Source organism: Apiospora aurea (assembly GCF_038362705.1).
Source record: "Apiospora aurea strain CBS 24483 chromosome Unknown utg000010l_segment0_segment0, whole genome shotgun sequence".
Classification (NCBI taxonomy): Eukaryota; Fungi; Ascomycota; class Sordariomycetes; order Amphisphaeriales; family Apiosporaceae; genus Apiospora; species Apiospora aurea.
The window spans coordinates 2,875,804-2,903,186 of record NW_027117397.1 but is presented as its reverse complement, the minus strand read 5'-3'; the positions used below and the strand labels follow the sequence as shown (position 1 = coordinate 2,903,186).

Here is a 27,383-nt window from a genome sequence, read left to right as displayed (position 1 = left end):
TACAATAAGTAAAGTCCAACTGTACACACAAAGACTATATATAGGAAATGGGGGAACATACAATTATATGTCGAGATTCACACAGATAATTGCATGTGGTGATTGTTTCGTGCAACGTAGAGAGAATTAGACTGGCTCCCATGGCTGAGTTTTTGCCATTTGCCGTATTATCGTCGCCATTTTTCAAAGTCCTAAGACAGTTCTAGAATATAGTTTGAGCTTGCTCAGCTTAATATAAATAGGAGTTGCTTGACATGCACCGAGCTGTCCTTGTATTTTGTCCTATACTACTCAGGCAGCCTCTTGACGTGAAAGGCTGCGGTCAAGGCCCCCTGGCGAGGATGTATATCGTCCGCAGCATCGGCACCGCGACGCCTTTCTGCTTAGCCAGTCTGACCACGTTGCCCACGATCGCGTCCACCTCCAAGCTCTTCCCCGCCATCGCATCCGCCATCATGGACGGCTGTATGCCCGGGGCCTTGCGCACCGACGCCCGGCCGATCTGGAACTCGATCATCTCCTCGTTGACGTTGCCGTAGCCGTACGCATGCGCCACCGAGGCGATCTCCCCCATGACGTCCCGGATGAACTCGAGCGGCTCGCCCTCCTCCCCATCATTAGAGCCGCTGCTGAGGAATCCATGGTCGCGGCTCCGCGTCAGGGCGCAGACGGGGTTCCACGACGCGTTGACCAGCAGCTTCGTCCAGCGCTGGGCCTGGATGTCGTCGTGCAGCTTCGCGGTCGCGCCCGCCGCGGTCAGCAGCTCCACGAGTACGCTGGCGGCCTTCTTGACGTCGGCGTCGGCGTCGGCCGGGTACGTGCCGACGTGCAGCAGCTCGACCTCCTTGTGCTCCACCACAGCCGGCCGGACCTGGGTCGCGGGCAGGTAGACCACGGTGCTGATGAGCGGGTTTTCGGGAAAGGCCTGGGCATACGGCTCCTCAATTCCCACGCCGTTCTGGATGAGCACGATGGTGGTTTTGTGCTGCTCCGATGATGAGACGGCGGGCCGGATCAGCTCGGCGGTGGACGGGGTAGTGGGGATCGCCTTGGAGCACACGAGGACGTAGTCGAACGGTTCGTCGTTTGACAGCGCCACTGCTTCTTCCACCGTTCGGGCGATGCGAGGTTTGACATTCAGGTCATTGCCCCATATCGTGGACTGGATCGTGAAGCCGTGTTTGCTTGCATCTTCGTAGTTGGAACGGCATATCGCTGTGATATTGGACGCTGGGATCGCCTTTGAAAGCAGGTAGGTGTAGACCGCACCTATACTGCCGGTCCCAAATACAAGGATCCGAGGCGCCATTTTTACCTGGAAGGTGTCGTTGATTCTTGTAGCAAGACAACCTCTAATTGGATCGTGTAGCCGAGTGGCATTAGAAATTCATCATGTTATCAGTTGCTCTTGTCGCCGCGGGGTTTTCTACGGCCCCACCAGCTACTGATAGCAAACATCATGAAAAGGCATTTGATGTATTATTCGTAAAAAGGCACGTGTTGCTCGCATAATGCTTTCCCAGCATCGATATCGAGTAAGCGAGACGATACTCTCAAAATAGAATGCTGACACATATTCATGCGATAGCAACTACATCGAGGATCAGTGAATACATCTTTGGCCCGCCGCAGCCCAGCTAGTATCAAAGTCAAAGTGTAGTAACCGAATGACCAGACACATATTATCCCGCTGTCAACTATTCCGCACTTGTAACTCACCTACATATGATTATCCCGTTGCTACCTAGGTAGCTATCCCGGTACCACTTGTTCCTGCCGTGAATCCCGTCTAGAGTAACAGCGTTATGAGTTGTTGAACACCATATTTGTCGAAGGTCTTCTTGGGCTTGCTGTACTGGTATTCGTATCCTCTCCCCGATGCCAACCATGCAGACCGTACCTCCCATCTCGAATACAACGGCATGACTGAAAGTCACCAATTCGACTACAGATGTTCTGGGTTGTTTTAATGCACTGAGAGGTCATTCTTGGAGCTCTCAACCACAAATGTCAACTGGTCATCCACCGGCGCGAGGAGTCTTTCGCATAACAGTCTTGCCACAACACATTGAAGGAAGCTTATGAAGATTATCTCCCCTCGCCCTTAACTACAGCGCTACTGCCAGGTGCCGGCCATGTCCACGTGGGACCGCATCGCTTGACGATTCATGAAGTGAGAAAACCTTTTGCTCCGGACACCCGCAGGAGCCAGCTGTTGATCCCAAGATCTACATGCCATCCCAACACATATTGTTAGCTCCCCCAGTATCCGGGCCAGATCTCATCTTGTTCACAGCTAGCTCATCTCATCTTTGACCGCCAACCCGGAACACTGCCGGCTCTCTAAGAGGGAACATTCACTCTAAATTGGGGATGGCCATGCCCAGTCGTAGGAAATACTCCGAGCGTCCTGGGTCTCGGAACCAAGCTCTTGAATACCTATTTCGCCCTTACAGTAAGCATGGTACATTACCACATCTCCTATACATACCCTGGACTATACCGGCAGTATCCGTTATAATACTTATCAGTCTCTGGACGCAAGGATCTGGACTGGAACAGAATAACAGGCAACATGATGATCATACATAACCACCCACATGGAAGAGTATAGCTGACAGCAGGTTCCCTAGTGAAGTCTTCATGAACCCAAGAAGACACAATTGATCATCCAGACACATTTGCCTAGGAATAAGATGGCGGGAATAAGAAGAGGCCATCACATTTACGCTGCTGGGCAAGATCTAGGCATCACTAGTAGAAGTCGAGAGACCATCGCCAAAGCAGATCCCTTCAGGTTCCAGAACGGTGTACCTCAGGAGCGTTAGCCCATTGCCAGCCATGACATGTGGCCAATAGACTGTTGTCACCGCTAACTGCAAACAGCAGGGCCTAGCCAATCCCGCCAATTGAACTTGCACGTCCGGGCCATAGCGACGAAACGTCCTTACACCCGAATATTGACCCCCCTCGAGCTAGTAATTCGGCTACTGCAGCCACCGAATGAACCTCGTGCAAGTCCCGACCTCGTGCGATATATGGGGACGAAGCTGAACTCGTACCAATTACAAGCTGAGGTTCTAAGCCTGTTCAGGGCTTCCATAGGGTTCAACGGGACTTCTGGGTTGGGCGGAGACCCCGCATTTTCCCCGGCTTTTTTTAATCTGACGTTGACATCCATCTATCCGTGTCTTCTTCTATACGCGACTCCATATCTGTGCAAGGGTGAACCATCTACTGGCCTACTACTAACAACCCTTTCGTCCTGACCAGCCCAGTCTTGACCAATCCCTGGTCTTCGCCGTCAGGCCAGTGCTCTCACTCACTCACACACACACAGTCTCTCTCTCTTAGCTTGTGGGCGAAGGCTCTCAACGAAACTGGGATCTAGTTGCTAGTTTCCATGAGGAAACGTTTCCGAGTGGACCATATACCCAAAGAGACTGTTGCTGCTCCTCCCAGCCACATGGATTACCAACACCGCTATACTAGCAGATACTATGAGGCCAAGTCATGAGCGACTCGTGCATGCCTGGGGAGGAAAGGAGTATTTGGTCAGTGATCTAGCGTGGGCTTCAACGAGCCCTACGAAGATGGGGTCCCAGCCAATCGGGGTCAGGGCTCTCTCCGGTGTCGTGTATAAAGCACTTATAGACCTCCGCGGCCCTATGCCAAGTGATGACTCTGATGAAAGTCATCTCAGCTTCAATATCCTCAGTTTCAAAAGTGTTCTGTTAGGTCGAGAGCATTAAGACCGTATATCATCACATCTAGCCAAAGCCACACACACAACTCCTGAGACATGGCGACCAACGGTGAAAGTATGTCCTCCCCCTGGAAGATGACCACCTCGTCCTTAATATCTATCGTCCGTTGTTAACCAATGGGTGGGAGCACTAGATGGCTACGATAGCCACGAATACCTGGACAAGGACATCGGAACGGTACCCGCGCTCAACAAGATCCGCACAGCGGGAGCGGTATCTCTATCACCAGAGCTTTTCGAGAAGTTGTACCTACAACCCCGGGAGGCAGCAGGATCGAGCGGCATCCGCCACTTCTTGGGCAACCCTACTCCCATGTAAGTAAACACCATTCAGCAAGAACCACGAATGCTGCATGTACATCGACTAATAGCTCTCTCCCTATAAAGTGGTCTAGTTGGATTCCTGCTTTGCCTTACGCCACTGTCGAACATACTCATGGGCTGGCATGGAGCCGGCCCTTATCTTGGTCTCGCTGCCAGTACGTATTGTTATTTCCTTGCAAAACCCGACAACGAATGTCGAGTCGACCACGAGCACCGACTTGCATCTGAGGGACGATATATGCATCAAGATATACACAAAAACACGGCTGGCTAACGTAGCACGTAACAGTGGGCGCTTATTTCTTCTATGGTGGCGGCATGATGACAGTCTGCGCAGTCTTCGAGGTAGGTGCACTGTCTGAATCAAACCCTGGTTCAAGGGGTTTCGACATCTTCGCGTGATTCTGATCTCTCAATAGCTTATCTGTGGTAACACGTTTCCGGCTGTGGTTTTCGCAAGCTTTGGTGAGTTATCAGAAACCCATCCCGTCTCCTTTTCTTTGACATGCGGCTCTAACAAGTAGTCCCCAGGCGCTTTCTGGTTGACCTACGCCGTGACGCTGCAAGATGGGGTCTACGGCATCGTCAAGGGCTACCCGAACCAAGCGGCCTTCATGAACGAATTCGGTAAGTGACCACCTGTACCTCTCTACTGCCATTCTCAGGAGAAATGTATATGCATGCTAACTCGAACGAAACAACAGCGTACATCCTCCTCTACATGGGCGTCCTCTGCTTCTTCTTCATGATCGCCGCGCTCCGGACCAACATGGCCTTCGTCTCCCTCTTCATCTGGCTCACGCTGACCTTTGGCTGCCTCGCGGGCGCTTTCTTCCAGACGTACAACGGCGCCGCCGCGCTCGCAGGCCGGCTGCAGGTCGCGGGTGGCGCCTTCGCCTTCCTCGCTTGCATCGTCGGCTGGTGGATCCTGCTGAGCCTGCTGCTCGCCTCGGTCGACTTCCCCTTCCAGCTGCCCCTCGGCGACCTGACGTCGATTGTGCCGGGGTACAAGAGCAGGCAAAAGAAGTCGGATTCTGTGGTCTAAAGGGTTGGAACAACCGACTGACTGACCACTCGGCTGGTTGGACTTCCACCGATTGGTTGAAGAGATTTGCTCGGGTGATGGAAGTGAAGGAAAGGGAAATACATCACATTGTTGGGACATCTGGATTATGTTGATATGAAGAGAGAGGATGGTTAATTATATAGTAACAGCAAGCGCTTCGAAACTTCAGCGTTCAGCCTCATTGCCGTTGTTGCACATGAGGAGGAAATCAAGCCTGAGATGATTTGTGTTGAAGAGAGGCAAAATGCTTACACAGACGTATTGAGACTCTACATATACCATAGCACTAAAAGAACAATATGGGGGGAAATGTTTACGCCCGATTAATCGTCAAGCCGTAACGAAACAATACTACTGAAAGATCTTTACCTGCGATCAATGTGTAGAGTGTATGCCCCCCTCCCAGTTCTGACGAACCTCTTGCTTATTCGTCCGTTCTGAGCAACGAATCCACGTCAACGTCCGGCCTACTCTGTTGCCGCCTCCCCTCAACCACCAGCCTGTTCTTCGCCGTAGAGGCGGAGTTGGCAAGGCGACTTCTCCTTCAGAGCCTCCTTCTCCCAATCCCGTTTTCTCATTCGTGTCGGCTGACAGCCATCGGAACTTGACCAGGATCTGATCGCCCATGGCCTTCATCTCGCTTGCCTCAAGCAGAACCCCACCGCTGTGCGTTTCGAGCGTATCGTCGCCGCCCGTGGGAGGATCTGCATCGTGATCATCGGCTAATGCTCCTTCTGCTTCATAGTCGTGATCGATTGCACCGTCCTCTTCCGCGTCCTCCCCGTCGTTCGCGGACGGTAGCTGGCGACTAGAAGAGGAGATTGCCCCCGTCTCTTTTGGTTTGACTTCGTGGACAATAGTAGGCTCGATTATGTGGCTGCTGAAGATAAGCGGCAGAATGCTGTCTTTCCAGACAGGTCTGGTTTCGCAGTGTCGCCAGCTCGTACAAATTGACCACGCGGTCAGGAGGGCGGTGATGATGGTGAGGCTGATTGGCAACAGCAGCCACTCCTTGCGCATACACACACACACAGTCGTCTGCCATGCCTGCCAGAGCACCTCGCCCGGAGGGGGAGAGACACATTCTTTAGTGAATATATTGAAACATCTGGGTTTGATGAATTAAAGACCGTAGCCCCGTACCGAGACCGAAAATGGTTCGTCTTGGCCTTGGCACATGCATCAAACCAGCGTGCGATGATGGAAAATTCTGCGTCGCCGTTGCTATACAGCGCAAAAAGAACGCCCCATATAGCAGGACTTTCGAAAAAATCGCCAGAGTCTGTCGCCTCGTCAGAGCTTGCGAAGCAAAATACGCCACCGTTAGCATAGTTATAATCACAGTACCCATTAAATATGGGTTCCTCAAATATAACCGGTATGAAGTTGGCAAAATGGGCATCGTGACGATATATGCACTCCTCTGGGGCTGTAATGTTCTGACGTGTAATGTGGTAGGGGGCAAGACCGTAGTCGGTGAAGTCGTACAGGGCCAACTCAGTTACTGCGGAGTGGGAAGATATATTCGGTGGCAGGTTTACAACACCCCCATCCATCTCAACACACGGAGACTTGACTGCGGCATCCTGGGATCTGGAGTCAGACCATACGTCGCCTTGGACGATCAAGTTAGAGGGAAATCCTTCAGGTAGGATGACCCGCATAGGGTCTGAACGAACCTCTCTTTCAGAAAGGTGCTTGTGGGTGATGGAAGCGCTGTACATTCTCAGGCAAGGATACAGGCTGCAAACCGCTGCAATATCCCTTTCCCCTGAATTATCCTTTGCAAGGAAGGTAGAGTTAATGTAAGCCCATCTTGATATCGCCCTGAGTTCTGGTGTGAGCAAATCTCCTAGCAAAGCGAGGTCGGGTGTCGTTCTAATGATGGCAATATGTTCGTAATCCTAAATATTGTATTCCTTTGGGACATTTTTCAACCGGAGGGTCTTCGACTCGTGAACATAAGCGAGAGAGGATATATCGACACATTTGTTGCACATTCCGACCGTGGAGTGTATCGTGTTCTGAGTGCCCCATTGGTCCACCAGAAAACGTGCAATTTCCTGTGATGCAGGTCGCGCTTATTTGGTTTCCTGGCCCATCAGGGGCCATTGCAACAGACATTATTACGCGGATCAACTCTTGGAATGGATCTGGACTGGACCTCGTGAAGGAGTGGTCCAAAAGCCTAGAAACATAATGGGCAGAGGGCAGCGACGCGTTTGGGCCCGGGAGTGCGAACAAACACTCCTTCGTATGACTGGCCTGTTGGACAAAGGGACCGATGAGAAATGAAGCGAGTAAGACGATGATGGCTGAGAGGGCTACCGCATCTTTTCTCATGATAGTAGGGAGGAGGAGCAATGCGCCAAAGATGCCACGACTGCCAGTGTCGAACTGCTGCAGATCGGATAGCGGACGCGGGTGTTCTTCTCCGTACCACTCCCATTTCCTTTGGGAAATGATGCCGGAGACAGTGATAACCAGAGTAGCGCGGAGACCAGTAGAGATGACGGCAAGGAGAGCGTTGAAATTGATGTGGTTGCCCCAATCCGGAACAGGTTTGTCGTTGTTCAGCGTGAGTAAGGCCGCGATAGAAGTGATGAGACCGAAAGCGAGGAGAACAGAGAGGATTTCCACTTTCCAGGTACGGAAAACGTGGAAGCGCTGCATCTTCATGTGTTGTATTATGAAGATATATGCGTTAAGCACAGTGTGTTCACGCTATACGTATACCTGCGAGGGGCGGATATGGGCTTTGAGAGCAGTATATTGTCCACAATAGAAGAAGTATACCAGCCGTGAGGTGAGTAGCGGGTATGAGCAAGCTGATGGATTTTCACAGGGGCGCGGCAACGACTCTCAGATGTAAGGGCTCTGGGTCTCCAGGCGAACCCTGTCCGACTCACCCCTCGCTAGAGCCAGAAGGCAGAAGAGACAAGATGACTTAGGAGACGAGACATGGCATGATATCTAGGTTACGTGCTAGCTATCAGGCTGAGTTGGTGCTTCGCTACACAACATCCCTATTCGGTGTGTGAGAACGCGTACATAGCCCGCCCATGATAGCGGCCAAGAGTATCACCGTGTCAGCAGAGGCGAGATCGACGTACGTACTGGGTTGTTGTCTGGTGCGCGGCCTGGCTATCAAAACGATAGGCAGTGCTAAAACGGAATAACGAGGTGCCTTTTATGACACCAGAAATAAAAAAACCAGTTGGAAATGCGGTCGGCCATTTGAGGGCAACTTCTCGACAGGAGTAGGCCTTACGACAACCTTCAGTTCCAGAGCGGCAGCGTTCGCCACTGTTTTGTGCAGCGTACGTAGTGTTTAGACTGCTCATGACCTGAAAGGTGCTCACATTATTTAACCATCTTGTCTATAATACAAATGATGTACATCTGATTTGAGATATTGTACACGGCTTCTCCCAACGCCAGAGGGGGAAATGATTGGGCTCCCCCAGATGCAATATCGTCATCATCCGCCCCTATAGGCCGGCCTCGCAAGAGGCAACCAGCATCAATAGAGTGTATGCGATGTAGTCTCGTGATCTTTGAAATATACCACCCCACCACATCATCCATCCATCTTTATCCATTTTGACTCATTTCATTGATCGTCAGGTTGAATTAAAAGGCAGGTGAAGATTTTAAAATCACCTCCTGCCGAGGCCCCATCTATAGATTCTCTCCTGGATCTCTTCCCACGTCATCCTCTTGGCAGAAGTGGTAGTATGATCGTAGATATCCTGCAGAACGACAGTCGGAGAGCCGCTGCCCTTACCGGCGTTCACGACGGTGCCGCCGAGGACTTCGCTAGCGACGCGGCGAAGATCTTCCACCGTCAGTCTCTCGATCTTTTGGCACATCTCCTGAACGGGGATCTTGCGGCCGTGGACCTGGACTTGCCGGCCCAGGTCCTCGAGCTCCACCATGCGGCTCTCCAGATTCATCAGGAGACTCGAGCGCAGCTGGTTCTTGGCGCGCTGCACCTCCACCTGACCCAGTGCCTGGAAGCCGGTCGTGAGGGTCAGCCCACGCAGCTGCTGGCACATGACATCAAGCATGGCCTGCGTCTTGCCCGGAATGCACAGGGCTGTGATTCCAAAGAGGCCGGAGTCCGTGTAAGAGTGGTTGAAGGCCTGGCATTGCTCGACCCAGCCGTACTGGTTGAGGACGTTGGTGTAGAGCCTCGAGTACATGCCCTTTCCGGGCCCACCGGCCGAGAAAGAACCGCCGCCGCCAAGGAGCGTGTTCAAAGTGGCCAGAGCATAGATGTCGTCCGAATCGATAGGCAGGCCTTCGAAGGCGAGGTGAAGAGACGTCAAGTGGGGCTGCATCGGGTTCGAGGGAGTCGTTGGACTCGGGAGGGACACGAATCCGCCTGTGTAGCTTGCAGGGGCTCGTAATGCCTCTTGGGTCGGGAGTACCGGGGCCGTGCCCGTCGGAGACAGGACTGGGTCATTCCAAAGAGGCAATACCTTTGAAGTTACACCAGACCACGACGAAGTAGAAGAGCTCGTGCTGCTCGCTGAAGCTTCTGACCCGATGGAAGTCTCCGACCCACTCCGGGACAGGGGCGGACGCACTTCCATTTCACCAAAGAACTGGGTGGCCAGTTGAACGGCCTCCTGATGCGGCACGCCAGCAAATGCGACTACAGTTCTTTCCGGGCGGTAGAAGGCTTCTCTGTAAGCCCTGACAACCTGTGCGTTGATTTCAGGTAACCGTTCCGCGGGGCATAAAAGCGGGTTGCCCAGAGTGTTGTCTTTGAAGGCCGCCAGGTGGACCAATTCGGGAATGATGAGCTCGGGTTTCTTCCAAATCTCCTCGATCTCGTACTGAGCGGTAGCCAGCTCCTCCCCCATCTCCTCGTCGGTGATTCGCGGGTGCCTTATCGTCTCGGCCAGCAGTTCGGTCGCTAGAGGTACGGCCGAGTTGAAGGTCGCCGCCTGGTACATCATCGACTCGCGCGACGAGACACATTGAATGTTTCCTCCCAACGACTCGACGGCCTCTTGCATGTCCTCGACGCTCCTTTTCGTTGTCGACTTGAAGGCGAGGCGGTCCACCAGGTGACTGACTCCGCTAAGGTAGCCATTCTCGAATCGCGAGCCGGCCTCGATGTAGACACCGACGCCCGAGAAGGAGCCAGGAAGCGCCTCAGATGCTACTCGCACACCATTCGGTAAAGTCGTTATCTGATCCAATTCTGTGGTTTCCTATGTGTGCAACAGTCAGTATGCCGGGTAAGTTGTCGCTACGCAAGTGCAGTGCAGTGTATATGCGCTCGCTCGTTGCGTGACGTGCGTACCTTTGGCGGGGGGCACTGAGACTGATGCCAGTGCCCTGAATTGCGATCGCGCCGTCCATGATTGAGATGCTCTGCTGGCTGTAGCAAGCGAAGAGGAGAGCCCTCTTCTGAGCGATCTAGAGCCATGCGCCCGGAACATCTTGGCTGTCAGGGTGGGTGTGGGCTGGCGGTTGTGCTAATCTACAAGAAAATGACGAGGCTCAGTTAAGCTCAATTGATTGACAGCTCCGCCAGTGCTTGGTTGGGTCCATGGCCATGGCCACGAAAAATGGTATCGGGCTTATCGGTAACGCCGACAGCCCCGAACCGCCGAACTCGAGAGGATCCCAAGACGCCGGATCGACATATTTTAGTATTGCCTTCCTCGCTCTTCGCCCTTCCGCACCATGGAACCTTTTTAAATTTGCTTCTGAATATTGGGTCTCTATCAAGAAGACATATGCGGCCCAGCGAAGACCAATAACAATACTGCCAGTCTCATTCGTCCAACGCCTTGAAGGGCTGCCAGGTTCCTGCACACACAAATTGCCGTGGTGGGGCCTGTCGCGGACTCAAGGAACTAAAAATCGGGTACTCTAGGAGAAACAATGGATGCTATTCGGAGCCGGACCAAGATAACGCTTGAACGGAGGCCTTGTACTGACCACAAGATGCCACGGCTAGCAACCGTGAGGCCTGCATTTCCCAGCTAGCCAGCTGGCGAGGTAATATAAGCAAGAAAAAGAGAGAGTTCCACGAAATAGTCCCGCTCAGCCGCTCCGTCCAGTTATCGTGTCACAACCCCCTGGCTCATTTCTGTCATCCATAGATCAGGTTGACATCATACATAATCCCGCAGCTTCCGTCACTCGGGGTTCAAATGGCCTATACATTGACCGACCTGCTAACAAGTCTTTCATACGCCTCCTCATTCTGTTTATATTCTTTGCTAAAGAAATGTTGACAGCCTCAAGTTGCCGAGCCGCCTCGTTGGGGCGGGCTCTCCCTAGCCACTCGTCATCCTTACTAAATCCACTTGCAGCTAAGTTGAGCACACAATGCTCGGGTGTAGTCGTGCGCCGAGCAAGCACAGTGACAGAGGGGCAAGCGACAAGTAAGTTGTCATAACATCACGGAATGCCGTGATGTCCGAGAAACCGCTCTAACCAAATATCATAGACAAAAAGGAGAGAGTTGTTGTGCTTGGTAGCGGCTGGGCCGGCTATGGCTTTACGCGAACTCTGGACCCTAACAAATTCGAAAGGGTCATGATCAGCCCCCCGATCCTATTTCGTCTTCACGCCTTTGCTAGCCAGCACCGCAGTCGGGACTCTGGAGTTCCGTGCCACCCTCGAGTCTGTTAGGAGACTCGGTCTAGATCACTTCCACCAGGGATGGGCCGACGACATCGACTTCAACCGCAAAGTCATCCGCGTCGAGGCAAATGTCTCGGATGACATGCGCTCGAGAATGAACCAGATGGTCGCTAAGCACAAGTCCCCGGAATTGCCCATCAAGCAAGGCCCCATTTTTGAAGTCCCCTACGACAAGCTGGTCATTGCTTGCGGTTCCTACAGCCAGACGTTCGGAATCGAGGGCGTGAGGGAGCACGCGTACTTCCTCCGCGACGTGGGCGATGCGCGCCGGATCCGGCTGAAGGTCCTTCAGCTGTTCGAGAAGGCGGCGCTGCCAACGACGTCCGACGAGGAGCGAAAGAAGCTGCTGCATTTCGCTATTGTCGGCGGCGGGCCGACCGGAATCGAATTTGCAGCGGAACTGCACGACTTGATCCGAGATGACCTGGCCAAACTTTACCCGACACTTCAGAAGTTCGTAGCTATTACTGTCTACGACGTGGCCCCGAAGGTCCTGCCCATGTTCGACCAGACCCTGGCGAACTATGCGATGAACCATTTCAAGCGAGAGGGCATTCAAGTCAAGACACAACATCACATGACCCGGATACGACCTGACGAGGAGACTGAAGGTTGCATGAAGTTGAACATCAAAGAGTACGGAGACGAGGAAGTCCACGCAGGAATTGTCGTCTGGTCGACCGGGCTGATGCAAAACCCGCTTATTGAGAAGTTGACTAGCAAGGCGCTGGATTGCCCGCCCGCAGTCGGAAACGAGGAACTGAGCAATCAGCAGATCAGGCTGCAGAAGAACCCGAAGACGGGCTCCATCCTGACTGATCACTACTTGCGCGTCAACGTTGTCCCCAAAGACGCGCCACCGGAGAACGGCAACACGTATCCGAATCCCGGCGCCATGTCCGACGTGTTCGCCATCGGCGACTGCGCGGCTTTTACCGATCAGGCGCTGCCGGCCACCGCCCAGGTCGCCAGCCAGAAGGCCGCCTACTTGGCCAAGAGGTTCAACAAGGGGACTGTGGGCGAGACGGAGTTCAAGTTCCGGAACTTGGGTACGATGGCCTACCTCGGCAACTGGAAGGCCATCCACCAGAGCAGTGCGGATGAGATGAAGGGCTGGACCGCCTGGGTGCTCTGGCGCACTGCGTACTTGACCAAGAGCATGAGTGTCCGCAACAAGATCATGGTGCCCATCTACTGGTGCATCACCTGGTTGTTCGGAAGACACACCTCGAGATTCTAGATTATCTAGATCATTCAATCTGTAAAGGATGGACTTTTTTCCCCTGTGACACAATGGCATATAGAGATATAGAGCGTTAGCGTATAGACAGTCAGATAGAGCAAGATACCTAGATAGAGAGCAATCGATAGACAAACAAATCCCTTCATTTGAAGGAAGTATAGCAATACTACACAGCTTAAATTAACTTCCATAACTACTATCGTGGGACTTAGTGTGCCGCTATTACTACCAGCTACCGCCAGTTGTCCCACTGATAGTCAAGTATCCCATCGTCAGATCCCCCGTCTCTAGATTAACGTCAACGGTTCTAATCGCCACCATCAGTCCTCGCGGAGCCGGCTTCCCTCACCCAGATGCCCAATCATAACCCATGTTGCTCAAAGTAAGATGAGTAATCCACCGTCGAATCTAGCGCTTGCCCGGAATGTTACCGAGGCTATGAGTATGGATCTTCAACATGATCGCCCAAAACCCCGGGACAGCCACTGTGGGGAGTAGTAGTGCTAAGCAACTTGGCGGGACTGCCCCATTCCTTCTCTCTTGCTGCACCACCAGCTTTCGTCCTCGAAAACCAATATGGGACAGTGTCCATCCTCACTTGAAATATGTGACCTGGGCAAATCTGACATTCGTCCGTGAGCTTGGCGGCACTGCCATTCTACCCAGTCACGATGACCTCATTCCCGCCCCAGCTGGTACATTTTATTATTGGAGGAGAGCTTTCACTTGGCAAGCGGCGCAGATACTGTCATTTGAGGCCCACGAGGCCTTGGTATAAACACTCATGATGGTGGGGTTCGTTAGCAACCTCTGGTTATAAACAGGTTTGGAACTGAAAACAATCATCACATGATGAGACAGGCATCAACTAAACCCGCAGGATCTAAGAAGTTTGAACCCGCATTCCAAGGTTGAGCGAAGACCCAGAAAGTAGGACAGACAAGATGATAGTCTGTCATCCTACCCGGTGGCCCGCAATCAGCCATGCTACATTTGGTCGAGAAGGCACTTACAGGAGCAGTGTGATAACGGCCCATGGTGGAAAGAACACAAGATATCGACAATTATATCCCGGCCCTTGCTGTACCGTGAAGTGAATGTGCCCTGCCTTACTATCTCCCCGGCGTATGGGTTGGGATTCCACGCGGTAACATAACTGAAGGTGAACACGACGACGGCGAAGGCCCTGGACGAGCAGAGTTCACTTCTCTTTTAAATAAGGGAAGTCAGCAAAACAGGCCCATGATTTCGAGAAAGGGCTGGCTTTAAGGGTTGGGTACGTTGGGCCTCTAGTAGTTGAGATGGGAAAGGCACGCCGTGTATGTGCTGTGTGTGGACTCTGTACGGGGCTGCTGAACAAGAAAGTGGAAGAAAGAGTTGGTGGCCAAGTGTAGAAGGTGAACGCAAGCACCGCCCGTCAGGAGTTGTCAGTATACCAAAGAGGACAGGGGGAAAGAGATGAAAAAAGAATGGGTGGTCGAGCTGCTTGTTGTACTATGGCATGGGTCCCGAAGGATGATTACTCCCAAGTACTTGCTAGCTGGCAGAATCGAATGCTGATACTGTGGCATGGGTCTCGAAGCTGAGATGATTACACACAAAGCACGTACACAAACAACCTATACCACTCGACCACCGTTGATAGAATGGCCAATGATTGGGAATTATTAGCTACCCGCTGGCCTCCCGGCATGTATTCAATGCTCGGCTGGTTGTCCCCCACCCCTACTGTTGGGCCTGCTGCCACTTACAGCGGTTATGCGCCTGTAGTACCTACTTACTTTCGACAGGCTCGGGGGCAGAAGACCTATGCTGTGCCGCAGTCAGAATGGGGGGTGAGGCGAAGACACGAAAGTCGATTTGACATCAAAAGACAGCAATGGTCATCTAGCCAACCGGCAATCCTTTGCCAGCCAGTGATATGAAATCGGGGCAAATGGTCCTTGTCAAAGTACATTGCGTATGTTCTTGCCTCCCTCGACCCAGGCGTCGAACCACTCCCATCATGTTGGTAATCTGGACGCAGATAGGCGGGGAAGTGGATAAATCACGCAGTTCTGATTGGTAGGACCAGAATCTGGTTCGGTTCGTGATACGCAACCGACCACATCCGTCATTAGTTCTATTGGGAAAAGGATCATATCTAGGACCTTCGAACCTTCCACATCTTCAGAATTACACTCGAGACTTTCAAAGAGCTTATCAACGGACCTGGGAAAGGTCACAGCTGAAGAAATGGCACAGAAAGGAGGTCTAATCCCCTTTGGTAACTGCTCACCACCGTTCCCTCACTGTATCATGTTCGTCGTCTGACCAGACCATGACAGGGACCGACGCCGATAGGCACTCTGAACCCCCACCTCAGGCTTCTTCATATGACGACAAAAAGGACGTGAGTGGAATAGGAGCTTCTGCAGCAGCCGAGAGCAGAGTCGAGACCCATGCTTCCAAGAGTAGTTCCCCTCGGGCTTGTTTGCGCCCATTATATCTGATGAGACACATGGCTAAAGAGACCAAACAGCAACCGATGCCACAACACGCTCCGATACCTCGGCACTGTCCCAGGACCAGGACTCTGAGAAAGCCGATGACGAGCAATGGGAAGTTTTGTCTAAGCCAGAAGAGACTGGTACGTCTGAAGGACGTGAAGGAGGTATGGAAAGTCACTTCGCTTTCAAAGTTGGCTGGGGGAAAAGAAACACACCGTCTTCAGCTGGGACTTGAAGCTAGGCCGCCGGAGATCGTAAGGAGGGGAGATGGCTTGATGTGTTCTGCGAGATGATGGATGATAGACGCGAGCGTATCAGTTTCGCGTGGGTAGTCATGTTAAACACCGTCGAGGAGTATTTCGCGAAGCAGAACAGTTGTAGCCGAGAAGCCCGCATCCATCCACTTGTCTTGTATAACTTAAGTCCTAGCCACGGATTGAGCGCCAGCTATAAAGAGCTTTACTGGTCACCATCTGCAGGCCAGGGGGTCCATTTGAACATGAGCCTAAGGGGGCCGCTCTTGTGCGCCACGATGTCATCGGCCCCTTGAAATCGTCAGAATTCGCAGCCGGTAGTGCTCGTAGAACAGGGCTGTCTTAGCCGCATTGGGCGAAAAGGCAAGTGCTTGAGCCAATAACACCAGTACCAGAGACAGAAATATACTGGGAAGAGCCAGGTGGCGAACACCAGGCTCGCCATATTTCTGCCAATTTGCGGTATAAGACCTGATATACTGTGTTCCGCTGGGCAAAAACCTACTGTTTATGTGTACGAATAAGCTGGGCGTGTGAATGCTCCTATAAGACTCTAGATGCCTACGTTATATCACAACGATAGCTATCGGTCAGAAACCAGTAAGATTGGACTATCATCACGGTATTGACTCACCGTATCTTGCTGACAACATTCTGTATTGGTTCAGCTCCCATGCCAGTGCCATGAGGATAAGCGCTCTCTTCATGATATGCTGTGTTTCAGCGCAGAAGTGACTGCTTGTATACAGGGTCTGATGCAATTGGCTGCCTCGAGGCTCCATACACTACCCAGAGAGTGGATTGGCGAACCCTCCTTAGCTGAGTTCCAAGCAGTACAAATGGAGGACTGTGGGGGGGAACCTCCACGATCTACCATCCATCAAAGACTGAGGTAAGATACCATCTGGAGGAACGAGATTCGAGCACACAAAGGTGGTTGGTTGTATTAGGATGTTTGACTGCAAGTTGCCAAGCACAACCAGGCCAATATTCTCGAATATTGGCAGATACCATATTAGGCGGTGCCACGAATATGAATCAAAACGTAGCAAACGGCCATTAGCAGACAATCAAAACTAAAAACAGCTAGCACTATTTCATCTACGGCTGTCGCATTGCCACTCAAATCACCCATGACGATAATCGTCAGATATCTTCTCACGGCTTTTCTAACACAGGCTTGGTGGACTGTACAGCTGTGCATGAGTACCCTGTTGCTGACAGACATACATGTACCGGCCCTCCTAGCTACGTATCTAAGGCTTATGTCAGATGGCCAGTTTCGTCATTCAACCGATAAGTTCAAACGAAATTCTGCCTTCACAAGGTACCTAAGATATGTAGTGTGGCACATGCATGCTATATCAACTTCGATGATACCGTTACTGTTCGTTGAAAGTGACCCGTAATCATAGACCGGAAGCGATGGAACACATACGCGACGAGGAGCAAGAGCAGCCAGTTGGTACCATCACGAAGTAATAATAACCGAGAGCCGGGGGCGTCATACGTCAGCATAACAAGATCAATATCTCACCTCACGTCAAGGTGGTCAGCCTGTTAAACGACATGATAGGGGCTTGAGCGAGGTCGTACAAACGGGCAAGTTGGCTGTCTGCCGGGGTGGGTAGTAACCAGCAACATGGCGGGAGCTCTCTCACCTAGCAATGGAAGCACCCGCGCGTGCGTGTGGAAAGCGTTCCAGTCTCACCAGGAGCCTTCGTATCGGCCTCGACACACGCATAGAGAGGGGCCCGGTACCGCGGGCGGGGCAGGGCATTCCAAAAAACCCACCGACCTTTGTATGGTATCTTTGCATGTACGCGAAATGCGGCATACCTCTCGAGACCTCCCCAAGACGGCGCTTATTCAAGCGATGGTGGACAGGAGAGGAAATAGGAAATAAGGTGCATCGGGCAAGTGCTGCAGACGGCCGAAACAGGGTAAGCTCAGGCGGGCGCAAACGAGACCCCTGTGAGTTATCAATCTGGGGGACGGACAGCGTTTCCCCTACCAGCGGCAATGTATAGCATACGGCATACAGCTTGGGAACGCGTAGATCTCATTACTGCATCGTGGATTTGCTCTTTTTTATAGCAGAAATTGAAACCCGGGCGATTATGCTCGTAAGAGTCAAAAGGGGGTCATCCAGGGCCATGCAGCCGTGGTTGAGGAAATAAAATCGAAATTGGTTAATAAATGGGCTGATGTTTTGATGCTGCTTGCTTTTTTTGCTTCTCCCGGCTGATGCATGTCATCTCGCTGAAGAGGTGAGCCAAATGAGCCAGGGACCGGCCAATGCCAGGGTCCAGGGGGCTACACCTCACACTCGGACACTCCATCCATGGGCGGCAGTCAAAGCACTATGTCTGGTCCGAAGGGGCAATGATCTCGTCACACTCCAGGCTTTGAGCATACAAGCAGCGACGGAGAAAATACAGCTATTCAGGTGGTTGGCGGGAAGAGGCCTCACGACGGCGGCTCTGCGACCAAGGTGGCATTGGTACAGTAGGACATGCATCGTGCCGCAACAATCCCACGATCAGGAAGGCTCGGGCCAAGTATTCGATCTCCGGGTCACGGCGCAGAAAGGCTATTGAATCCTGTTCAAAGTGAGAAATGCTTTTTTCCCTCATGTCTCTCTCCCCCTGGTGGATTTGCAATGGCGCAAACGCTAGGTCAGCTTTTCTTGCCTTGCAATTGCCGCGCTACGCTATGGACGGGGCGATTTTGTCATGATGCGGCGACTTGCCTTGGAATTGTCAGTCACTTATTCGCAGACGGGCCGGTAGCTTGCACGTTCTGGGAATGGTCGGTCGCGTCGCTGTGACGGACGTCGTACTATCTGCGGCCCGTGTTGGTCTTTCAGCAGGTTGTCTCTGTGGTCCGGTCTATTGTTTTTTTCCTTTTTCGTCGTCGTTGATTCCCGTCTTTTTTAGTAGCTGGGACGAATCATGCTTTGGCGACATTGCATCCAGATTGCATCAACCAGGACCATTTTATCTGCAAGGGTCAAGCAAGAGCAGTCCCGGCCGAGGAACACCTTACCTTGCTTGCCCGATGAAGCGAGTCAAAATGCGGACAAGCAAATGCGGACTGTGTGACGAGTCAAGGCTTGTTCTCGCTCGGCATTGGAATCCTGAATCCCAGGATCCAGGCACCTTTTCATCATCCTGCAACGGCATTGAGGGATGTGAGGGAGGGATCCTGCTGTTTGCGGTGGGTGTGTTAGTGTCCGGCGACTGCTGTCAAGCTGCAGGTGCTGTCTCCCTCTCGCTCCCGCTCCTCGTTCCTGAGGCCTGCCTGCCTCTCCCGTCAGTCACTCTACTCAAGACAGCATGCGACAAGAGGAAACAGCGTGCTACGTAAGTCGCTGGTGATTGCTACACCCCGTACTTATACTGCAAACAGGACGCTTGGGGGTTTGAAACAATAGGGTAACCCTCCGCAACTGAATCCAACACAATATTGTCAGGAGGCTTCGGCGTAAAGTGCATCACCCATCCACCATGGGAAAAAAGAGCGGCTAGAGGAGGTGGGGCCTTTCTTTTCCATGCCTCAATGTTACACGACTAGCACCCATGCATGCAGTAGGGAGGTATCGCAGGTATTGCAGGTACCCAGCAGGCACCCAGCAGGCCCTACGCGGTACTTGGCCCGTGGCGCTGGACTGAGCGTGGCCTGCACGTATTCCGGCCGCCAAGCCCACCCCCAAGCCAAGTACAGGTGACTTCCCAGGTCTTCTTCAGCGCTCGCTCGCGCCCTCGCTAGCCTAGCCGTGCAGCTCACAGCCCACTCCCAGACTCCCTCATTCTCGCTGCTGCTGCTGCTGCTGCTGCTGCTGCTGCCCCGAAAAAAGCGTGTCAACGGGTCAGCCAGTGCCAGCGACGGATAGGCAGTCAGCGCCAGTCAGCCAGTCCGGGGGCCCCCCATTGTCCACTCTATCCATCCATTCACGTCTGTCCGTCTGACTTCCTGACAAACCCCATTCATTTCTCGACTCTCCCTCTCTGCGATTGCAGATATACCGGACTCAACTCGAGTCGTTGTCTCCTCGACCATACAACACCCCCCTCCAATATACTTTGAGCTGAACTAAGGGCGACCATTCGCTGAGAGTTGCACGCCAAAGCAAGATATCCCATCCATCCAACCCGACAAATCGGTGCTTACTCAAAACCACCCCCGACCGACCACTTGACTTGCCACCCGGCCAGCCAGTCTTGGACGACCTGCGATACTGACCCATCAATCCAACCGGCCGCCCATTTCCTGTGTCGCCTCACTGTTGTGGTCATCGAGCCCAAATCTTCTTGCTTCTCTCCCCTCGGGTCGCAATACTGCCAGCGATAGATACGGATACGGTTCATTGTCCGGTTCGCGTGCCACTTTCGCATCCGTTGCCTGTCCAGACACCACTCTAAGACATTAATCCAATTTTGATTGCCTTCGAATACTGCCGACGATCTATTGACTTGGACTGATTTGTTGCATATGTCCTGTCCCGCCCGTCGCTCCGTCTTCGAAATCACCGAGTTTCGCATACCCGTCGGCCGGCGTTGAAACAATATACATTGCCCCCTTCTATCCTCTTCTCGCCTACTGCCCGGACTACCAGTGGCCGTGTCTGTGGCTTCTTTTATTGGGAGGTCATCTGGCTTGTTTCCATCCCTGATTTTGCTATATACCATCTTGGTCGTCTGGAGCGTATAAGCCGTCATTAGGTATGCTGATTATTCGCGTGTTAACTTCTTCAACTGCCCAACCCCTGATTGTTCGTCAGTTATAGCGGACACATAGTTTTCCATACTGCGGAATACCCACTTGCGCCTCAAGAGTCAAGACGCGGTTTCATCTGAACTTTACGTGGCGGTTATTGATGTTTATTTATCCAGACTCGATCAACTCGCAACCGAAAGCTTTTTCGCAAAACGACTATTGCCATAACCCTCCACCAGGGCCATCTGTTTTCTGTTCTGATTCGATCAGCAAATTCATGGGCTTTCGTCTAGCGCTTACAAGCTCAACGACGACAACGTTGTCTACCGACCTTGTCCACGGATAGGGAGCATGGCAGGCTACGGCGGCAGACCACTCAGCTTTTCAGAGAGACGAGGGAGTATATTGAGCGAAGAATTGTCCTTAAATACAACTCAAGGCCCAATCGTCAACCACAGAATGGACAAAATGGCACAACCCAGGCCCCGAGGGCCTCCGACTCCCAGTATGAGCACGCCTGCTCCGGATTTCGACCAGCAGTTAACAGGCGGCTCTCCCCCGCCTCCACCAACTCCCGCTGCTTCTCCTGGGCCAACCCACGCTCAGCCAGATTGGAGCGATGCGGCTGAAGACGAGGATTACTTCCTTGCCCATGTGCGCCAACATTTCCAAAATTGTTCCGGCCCTCAAAGGAATAGGCTGTTGGCCGACCTTTTAAACATGTGCACGACACAGCAATTGAGCTTTGTGCACCAGTTCGTGAGCCCTCTTCTGAAGAAGGACCCCTTTACGAGCTTGCCGGATGAGCTTTGCTTAAGGATTCTCTCCTTTATTGACGACCCCCAAGTGCTGGCGCGCGCTTCGCAGGTCTCCAGGAGGTGGCGCGATCTGCTCAGCGATGATGTGACCTGGAGGAATCTTTGCGTCAAGCATGATTATGGGCGTAGGCTATCTGAGGTCTATTACGGGGTTCCTTCTTATGCGGCGAATCGGCCGAGTGCTGTACCCTTGACAGACCCAGAATACGCCAACCACAGCTTTCCTGGGGCTCTTCCTACATCAGCACCCGCGAATCAACACACCCGCAGTTTTGATGGAACCGAGGCGTCTGATTCAATATCACATATGCGACCTAAGCTGAGATCTTACAAATCGCACTTCAAACAGCGTTATCTGGTCGAATCAGCGTGGCGGACGGGTGGTCGGAACACCACGCGGACCATCACCCAAGATGGCCGTGTTGTGACCAGTCTTCACTTGACCCCCAAGTACATTGTAGTCGCTTTGGATAACGCCCGGATACACATTTTTGATAGGGAAGGAAACGCGCTACGGACACTTCAGGGCCACGTCATGGGTGTTTGGGCCATGGTCCCCTGGGAGGATGTTCTTGTCAGCGGTGGGTGCGACCGGGATGTGCGAGTGTGGGACATGGCCACTGGTTCTTGCTTACACACGCTCCGTGGCCACACGTCCACTGTGCGCTGCCTGAAGATGTCCGATGCCAACACCGCCATATCAGGATCGAGGGATACTACTCTTCGTGTCTGGGATATCCGACAAGGAGTGTGTCGAAATGTGCTTGTCGGTCACCAAGCAAGTGTACGATGCCTTGAGATCAAAGGCGACATTGTTGTCTCTGGGAGCTACGATGCTACTGCCAAAATCTGGAGTATCTCGGAAGGCCGCTGCTTACATACTCTGAGCGGACACTTCAGTCAGATTTACGCCATTGCATTCGACGGTCAGCGTGTCGTCACCGGCAGTCTAGACACCAGCGTGCGTGTCTGGGATGCTCACACGGGCGAGGCGATTGCTGTTCTGCAGGGTCATACGTCTCTTGTCGGCCAACTGCAGCTCAGGGGTAACACCTTGGTAACGGGAGGCTCAGATGGATCTGTTCGGGTTTGGTCACTTGAAAAGATGTGCCCGATCCATCGACTCGCAGCACATGACAACAGTGTCACGAGTCTTCAATTTGATGACACTCGGGTTGTTAGCGGTGGAAGTGATGGCCGGGTTAAGGTCTGGGATGTCAAGACGGGCCATCTCGTGCGTGAGCTTATCACTGGTATGTCTATTAATATGTGCGGTAATTCGGTCCCGGCTCACACTGACTTCTCTTCAGCTGAATCCGTGTGGCGCGTGGTCTTCGAGGACGAGAAGTGCGTGGCGGTTGCCAATCGGGGCAGCCGCGTGATGATGGAGGTATGTATTGCTATATCACCGCCCAACACGACGGTCGATACCCCCTTCAACTTTGAGCTTTTCTAACCAGTTACAGGTGTGGTCGTTTTCTCCCCCGGAAGACGCCTTTGCCGAGAGGCCGCTTTCACTACCCCAAAGGCTCGATAAGCAAGCAGCTCGCCCGCTCAACGTGGACTACAGGAAGTCCACATTGGGGCTACCTACCTCAGAACCCGTGGAGGACCTGGGCAGTGAAGACGTTGATATGCGGGATGCTGGGCCATCTACGGCCCCATCCCACAATACAACATTCTTCCACGACGATTAGGTTGTTCACCGTGGTTTATTGGCCGACTGTTTCGATGAAGGCCACCCACAAGCAAATACTAGCAATCTGGCATAGTTTGTTAGGACCCATCTCACTTTATCGGCAGGGTTTGCATGAATAGGGCGTTGGGTATGTAAATTGGCATTTGTTGGTATCTACATTATTAGCATCATGTTATCCCGCAGTGGGGTGAGGGCAGGCACCATTGCTATTTGGCGTATAGGGAACAAAGAAAGAATTCGGGACCTGGACATGAATTTTGATATGGGGCATTCTCCAGGAGGGAACAAAGCGGTTATTATTTCGGTGCCTTCGACAAACCAACTACCAGGTCTGGGAGTGAGGCAGGGGATCATGTGTATACGTCTAGAACGGGCTTGCGATGAAATAGTTCGCAAATCTATAATCGGGGAGGACATATCGTTGTGCATCTGAAGCGAGAGATGCCAAGCATCAATCGACTACCAATTCGTAACCGTACCAAGACTTTCAGCGACTGATATACCCCCTTTTGAGTGCCCATTCCTGGATGATAGAGATGTTGGTAACGGGAATCACAACTGACCATCTTGTCCCAAGACAGGGTTCAGTTACGCGATTGAACTGCTTCGGGCTTGAGATCATTGTTTTATGCTCCCGTTTTGGCTATAGTTAACAAACAATAGTCCCCAGTTGAAGTTCACCAATGACTACATCTCCACTCTCAACGGGATGGTACCTGACACGAAGACAGGACTCGCCGCATGTCGACAGCAGTCGGACGGTGTAGTCCACGAAGCTTTCCAGGCCAGTTTAGGAAAGGGGGTTGGAAGTCCAATAGGATATATTGGGTGTGTACAAGCTGATCGAATAAGTGATATGCAAACTCTGGCAAGCAATTTCACATGCAGTGACAACTCGTGATGCGATAAAACTGTTGTAGGATATAGTACACGCTCGAGATCATCATTTAGAACCGTTTGCAGCAGGCGGAGGAGTGGCCAACTTCTCCCACTCGTCCCGTATCACTTCCTGTAACAAGAGATCCCAGACCTTCCCTTCCCCTTTCCCCTTTTTTCCTTTCATACCTGCCTTCATCTGTTTTTCTACCTTTTCGTGATATATTTTCTTCATCTCGTGTACAGCCAACTTGCTGTCGCTGACGGCGGCTTTCAGGAGTAGCCTCTCGCGCGCCGGATCGTCGGGCTGGAGCGCGTGAAGCGCGTACAGCGCCATGCAGTCTTTGTCGTCGAGTTCCTCGGCCGCGAACTTCCAGGCCGCGTGGGCTTTCGCGGTGTCGCCTAGCTTTGCGTAGCAATGGCCCATTTCTTCCAAGCATGAGATCTGCCAGTCGAAGCGCGGTGATGATGCGGATAACTTTGTAGGACTGCCACCCAATGCCGCCTCGAAATACATGAGGGCCTCGCGGTAGCGCTCCTCTGGCGGCTTGGGTCGGCCCTGATGAATCGCGAGGATCTTGAAGCCCTTGAGGGTGAAGGCGCAGGCACGAAGTTCGGCGTCCTCTTCATCTGGTTTGGTGCCGGCTGCAGTATCCGTTTCCGAGCCGCTTTTCCCTTTCTTGGCTGTTTTCGCGGCAGAAGGACGGTACGCGGCCAGGGACTTGACGAGCCTCTCGAAGCGCTCGATGGCGGGCGCGAATTGCGGCTGGTCCAGCTTGCGGCTCGTGAGGGCTATGCGCGTCAGGGTCAGGACGCTGGGCGGGTAGTCGAGCTTGACCAGCGCGTGCATGATGTGCAGCGCCAGGTGCGAGACGCGGCCCGGCGGGCCCTGGAGCAGCATGGCCGCGATGCTGTGCAGGGTCGCGTGCAGGGCGCGCGTCTGGTCCGGGCGGCCTGCTGCTTCTGCTTCAGGGCGACAGTGCTCCAGCATCGTCTGGAACACCTCGCGGAAGTCCCGCGCCGGGTCCGCGCGCGTCAGCGTCAGGGTCGCGTACTCCCGCAGCAGGTCGTAGCATTGCACGTTCGTCATGCCCGATAGGTAGGCGGGCGTCGCGGGGTGCGCGAGCATGGCGTCGAGGACGGCATGGGGCGGGATGTCCCACAGAGTGAATTGGGGGTCGTCGAAGTTGGCGGGTTTGAGGCGCGGGACGGCGATGCGCCGGCTCGTGTCCTGCCTTGGTGCGGTGGAGGAGAGGGAACGCACGCATGATGATGCGGCAAGGTGGTGGTGTATGGGTATTATGGTCCCAAGAGAGCTTCCTTGGAGAAGACATCTTGACAGCCCAGATGGCCGCAATGCGGACGGCCTCCTGAGAGGCAGCGCTTTCATGGCGCTCATGGCAAAGCTAACCAGACTGATGAGGGTATCCCGGGGCCTTTATAGCCCAGGGAGAAATAATGTCCCCTACACTTGGTCAACCTGGGATTCAGTGCCCAATCCTGAGGGTTTGCATCTGTAAGAAGTCAGTCGTTATAGTCTTGATGCAATTGAGCATTTCTCTTACACTGAAGCTTCAATCAATGTGACCGGCACTCACGCTCATCTCACAGTCGTATCCCAAGTAGACAATCCCCATATGCAATTAAGCATAGGCTCCCCACAGTGGACAGCGGGTGCTATCTTGTATCTTAGCCTGTCCGCCCCACTAAAACTTTTCAAAAAGTAAGGTGAATCTAAAGGAAGGTTCAGTCAGCAATACCACGGAGGTACTCAATCGACCATATCAAAGTTTTAAAGCATTTGCGATCGCGACCCCGTTGAGTTTCAGAAATGGCGCCCCTCACAAGAAGACGCGCGAAAGAGTATGCCGACTCCTGCACGACGTCCCCCGAGCGAAGCATATTGTCGCCTGGTCTAGGGCACGAAGCGAAGAAAACCACCATCGACATGCCCGCGCTTGCAGCCGGTCTGGAGAAGAAAGACTCGCCCGTAGAAGAGACCCCTACGAAAGCAAAAGCGACGCCCAAGGGAAGGAAGAAAGCAACCCCGAAAGGCGAGAAGCTGGCCGTGCGCGTCCAGAACGAGGACAACGAGGACGGCTCGCACCACATCAGCGTCGAAGCACACACTGTAGATACCGCCGAGCCAGAAAAGAAGGCCGACTCAACCCCGGTCGCCAACTCGCAACAACACAAGCAGCAGGAATCCGACGACGCAGTGGGGGAGCAAGGGTCGTCGGCGCTTGTCACGCCCTCCGCCATGCTTACGCAGCAATTGGAAGAGGAGGCCAGCCAGCAGCTGAAGCGCGACCGTAAGGATCTCAAGTCGGCGAAGGAAGCGCCCAGCCCTGTGCCCGCGCCCAAAGCCAAGGGGGTCTCACGTCGTGTTTGGCGACGATGACGATTTGGACAAACACGTCGCTGCCGCTGCTGAAAAGGAGGCTGCCAACGTGAAGGAGGAGGCCAACGAAGAGGACGATGAGAGCGATGACGATGAAGCCCCCGAGGCTGTTTCTACGTCAGTTGCGACCAAGGCGGCGAAGAAGTCAGAGCGCGAAGCTGCCGAGGCGGCAGAGAAGTATGTAACTCCCTACACGACACAATGGCCTGCCAATTCTGACCCAAACTACAGACATGATGCGGAGCAGAAGCGAAAACGCCAGCAGAAGGATAAAATGATGAAAGAGCAAGCCGAGAAGAGAAAGCGCACACAATTATCCAGGAGGGAAAAGAGAGGCGCAGAGGAAAGCGACGAGGAAGAGTTCGAGACCGAGAAGGCTGCACGCCGCTCCACTGCCCAACAAAAGCTTGATCGGCATAATCTTCCAGATGAGCTGCCGGCGGAGTTCCTGACCGACTCGGACAGCGAGGACGAGGGAAAGAGGAGGCCCAAGAAGATCAAGTTCGAGGACGCCGTGCAGTCGCTGAAAAAGGAGGGCGGCCGCCCCGAGGATGAGGTCGTGGGGTCTACGGTTTACCGAGTCCTGGCCGATCAGGGGGATAAGAGCCAGGCGCCGCGCATGCACCACAATGCCAGGAGGATGAAGGAGCAGCTTCTGCGGAGAGGTCGTGCGCCCGCGCCTACGGGGAAGAGCAAAGGATTCTTCAAGAGCAAGAAATAATCAAGATGCCTGGAGAACAGATACGCTTAACGTACGTTGAGTAGTGTTGCATATTACAAGAAGACCGAGTAGGACTACGAAATGATCTAATGTTCAGCCGGTTTATACCAACACTTGATTCTCATTCTTTAGCCATCTGCGAACATTGGCATAAGTCCACCAGCCAATGTAGACATTAAAACATTGTGGAATATGTCGGCAATCCATTTCACGTGTGCTGTATCGGAGGATTACTTATAATGATTGGCATGCTTCGCGGCTTGGTTGCGAGACGGTTCCTGGCTCGGCTCCACTCCTGTAAACCGTCCCGGGCGGCTGGTTGCTTGCTACTTGTT

General features: G+C 53.1%; 8 protein-coding genes across 8 annotated transcripts; 4 read left to right on the top strand and 4 right to left on the bottom strand.

The window, feature by feature from the left end:
• Positions 1–322: 322 nt before the first annotated feature.
• On the bottom strand, positions 323–1,309 carry PG986_014879 (2-dehydropantoate 2-reductase; the record flags this gene model as incomplete). Its single annotated transcript, XM_066851101.1, has 1 exon — positions 323–1,309. The coding sequence occupies one exon, from the start codon at positions 1,307–1,309 to the stop codon at positions 323–325; it is 987 nt and encodes a 328-aa protein (XP_066693339.1).
• Positions 1,310–3,802: 2,493 nt separating this feature from the next.
• PG986_014878 (uncharacterized protein) lies at positions 3,803–5,135 on the top strand (the record flags this gene model as incomplete). Its single annotated transcript, XM_066851100.1, has 7 exons — positions 3,803–3,821; positions 3,901–4,081; positions 4,154–4,245; positions 4,380–4,435; positions 4,510–4,555; positions 4,622–4,717; positions 4,795–5,135. The coding sequence occupies 7 exons, from the start codon at positions 3,803–3,805 to the stop codon at positions 5,133–5,135; spliced, it is 831 nt and encodes a 276-aa protein (XP_066693338.1).
• A 372-nt stretch (positions 5,136–5,507) lies between these two features.
• On the bottom strand, positions 5,508–7,835 carry PG986_014877 (uncharacterized protein; the record flags this gene model as incomplete). The annotated part of the gene is made up of 4 exons (XM_066851099.1): positions 5,508–5,525; positions 5,574–6,075; positions 6,300–7,060; positions 7,353–7,835. 4 exons carry the CDS (start codon positions 7,833–7,835, stop codon positions 5,508–5,510), a joined length of 1,764 nt encoding a protein of 587 aa, XP_066693337.1.
• A 980-nt stretch (positions 7,836–8,815) lies between these two features.
• On the bottom strand, positions 8,816–10,612 carry PG986_014876 (insulinase; the record flags this gene model as incomplete). The annotated part of the gene is made up of 2 exons (XM_066851098.1): positions 8,816–10,371; positions 10,474–10,612. 2 exons carry the CDS (start codon positions 10,610–10,612, stop codon positions 8,816–8,818), a joined length of 1,695 nt encoding a protein of 564 aa, XP_066693336.1.
• Positions 10,613–11,510: 898 nt separating this feature from the next.
• PG986_014875 (pyridine nucleotide-disulfide oxidoreductase) lies at positions 11,511–13,068 on the top strand (the record flags this gene model as incomplete). The annotated part of the gene is made up of 2 exons (XM_066851097.1): positions 11,511–11,566; positions 11,769–13,068. The coding sequence occupies 2 exons, from the start codon at positions 11,511–11,513 to the stop codon at positions 13,066–13,068; spliced, it is 1,356 nt and encodes a 451-aa protein (XP_066693335.1).
• A 7,735-nt stretch (positions 13,069–20,803) lies between these two features.
• Positions 20,804–23,048, top strand: PG986_014874 (F-box and WD-40 domain-containing protein CDC4; the record flags this gene model as incomplete). The annotated part of the gene is made up of 3 exons (XM_066851096.1): positions 20,804–22,604; positions 22,662–22,741; positions 22,818–23,048. Coding segments are annotated over 3 exons (2,112 nt in total), but the record flags the coding sequence as incomplete, so codon positions are not given.
• Positions 23,049–23,993: 945 nt separating this feature from the next.
• PG986_014873 (uncharacterized protein) lies at positions 23,994–25,316 on the bottom strand (the record flags this gene model as incomplete). The annotated part of the gene is made up of 1 exon (XM_066851095.1): positions 23,994–25,316. The coding sequence occupies one exon, from the start codon at positions 25,314–25,316 to the stop codon at positions 23,994–23,996; it is 1,323 nt and encodes a 440-aa protein (XP_066693333.1).
• A 441-nt stretch (positions 25,317–25,757) lies between these two features.
• PG986_014872 (uncharacterized protein) lies at positions 25,758–27,048 on the top strand (the record flags this gene model as incomplete). The annotated part of the gene is made up of 3 exons (XM_066851094.1): positions 25,758–26,300; positions 26,368–26,504; positions 26,559–27,048. The coding sequence occupies 3 exons, from the start codon at positions 25,758–25,760 to the stop codon at positions 27,046–27,048; spliced, it is 1,170 nt and encodes a 389-aa protein (XP_066693332.1).
• Between the last annotated feature and the right edge of the window lie 335 nt (positions 27,049–27,383).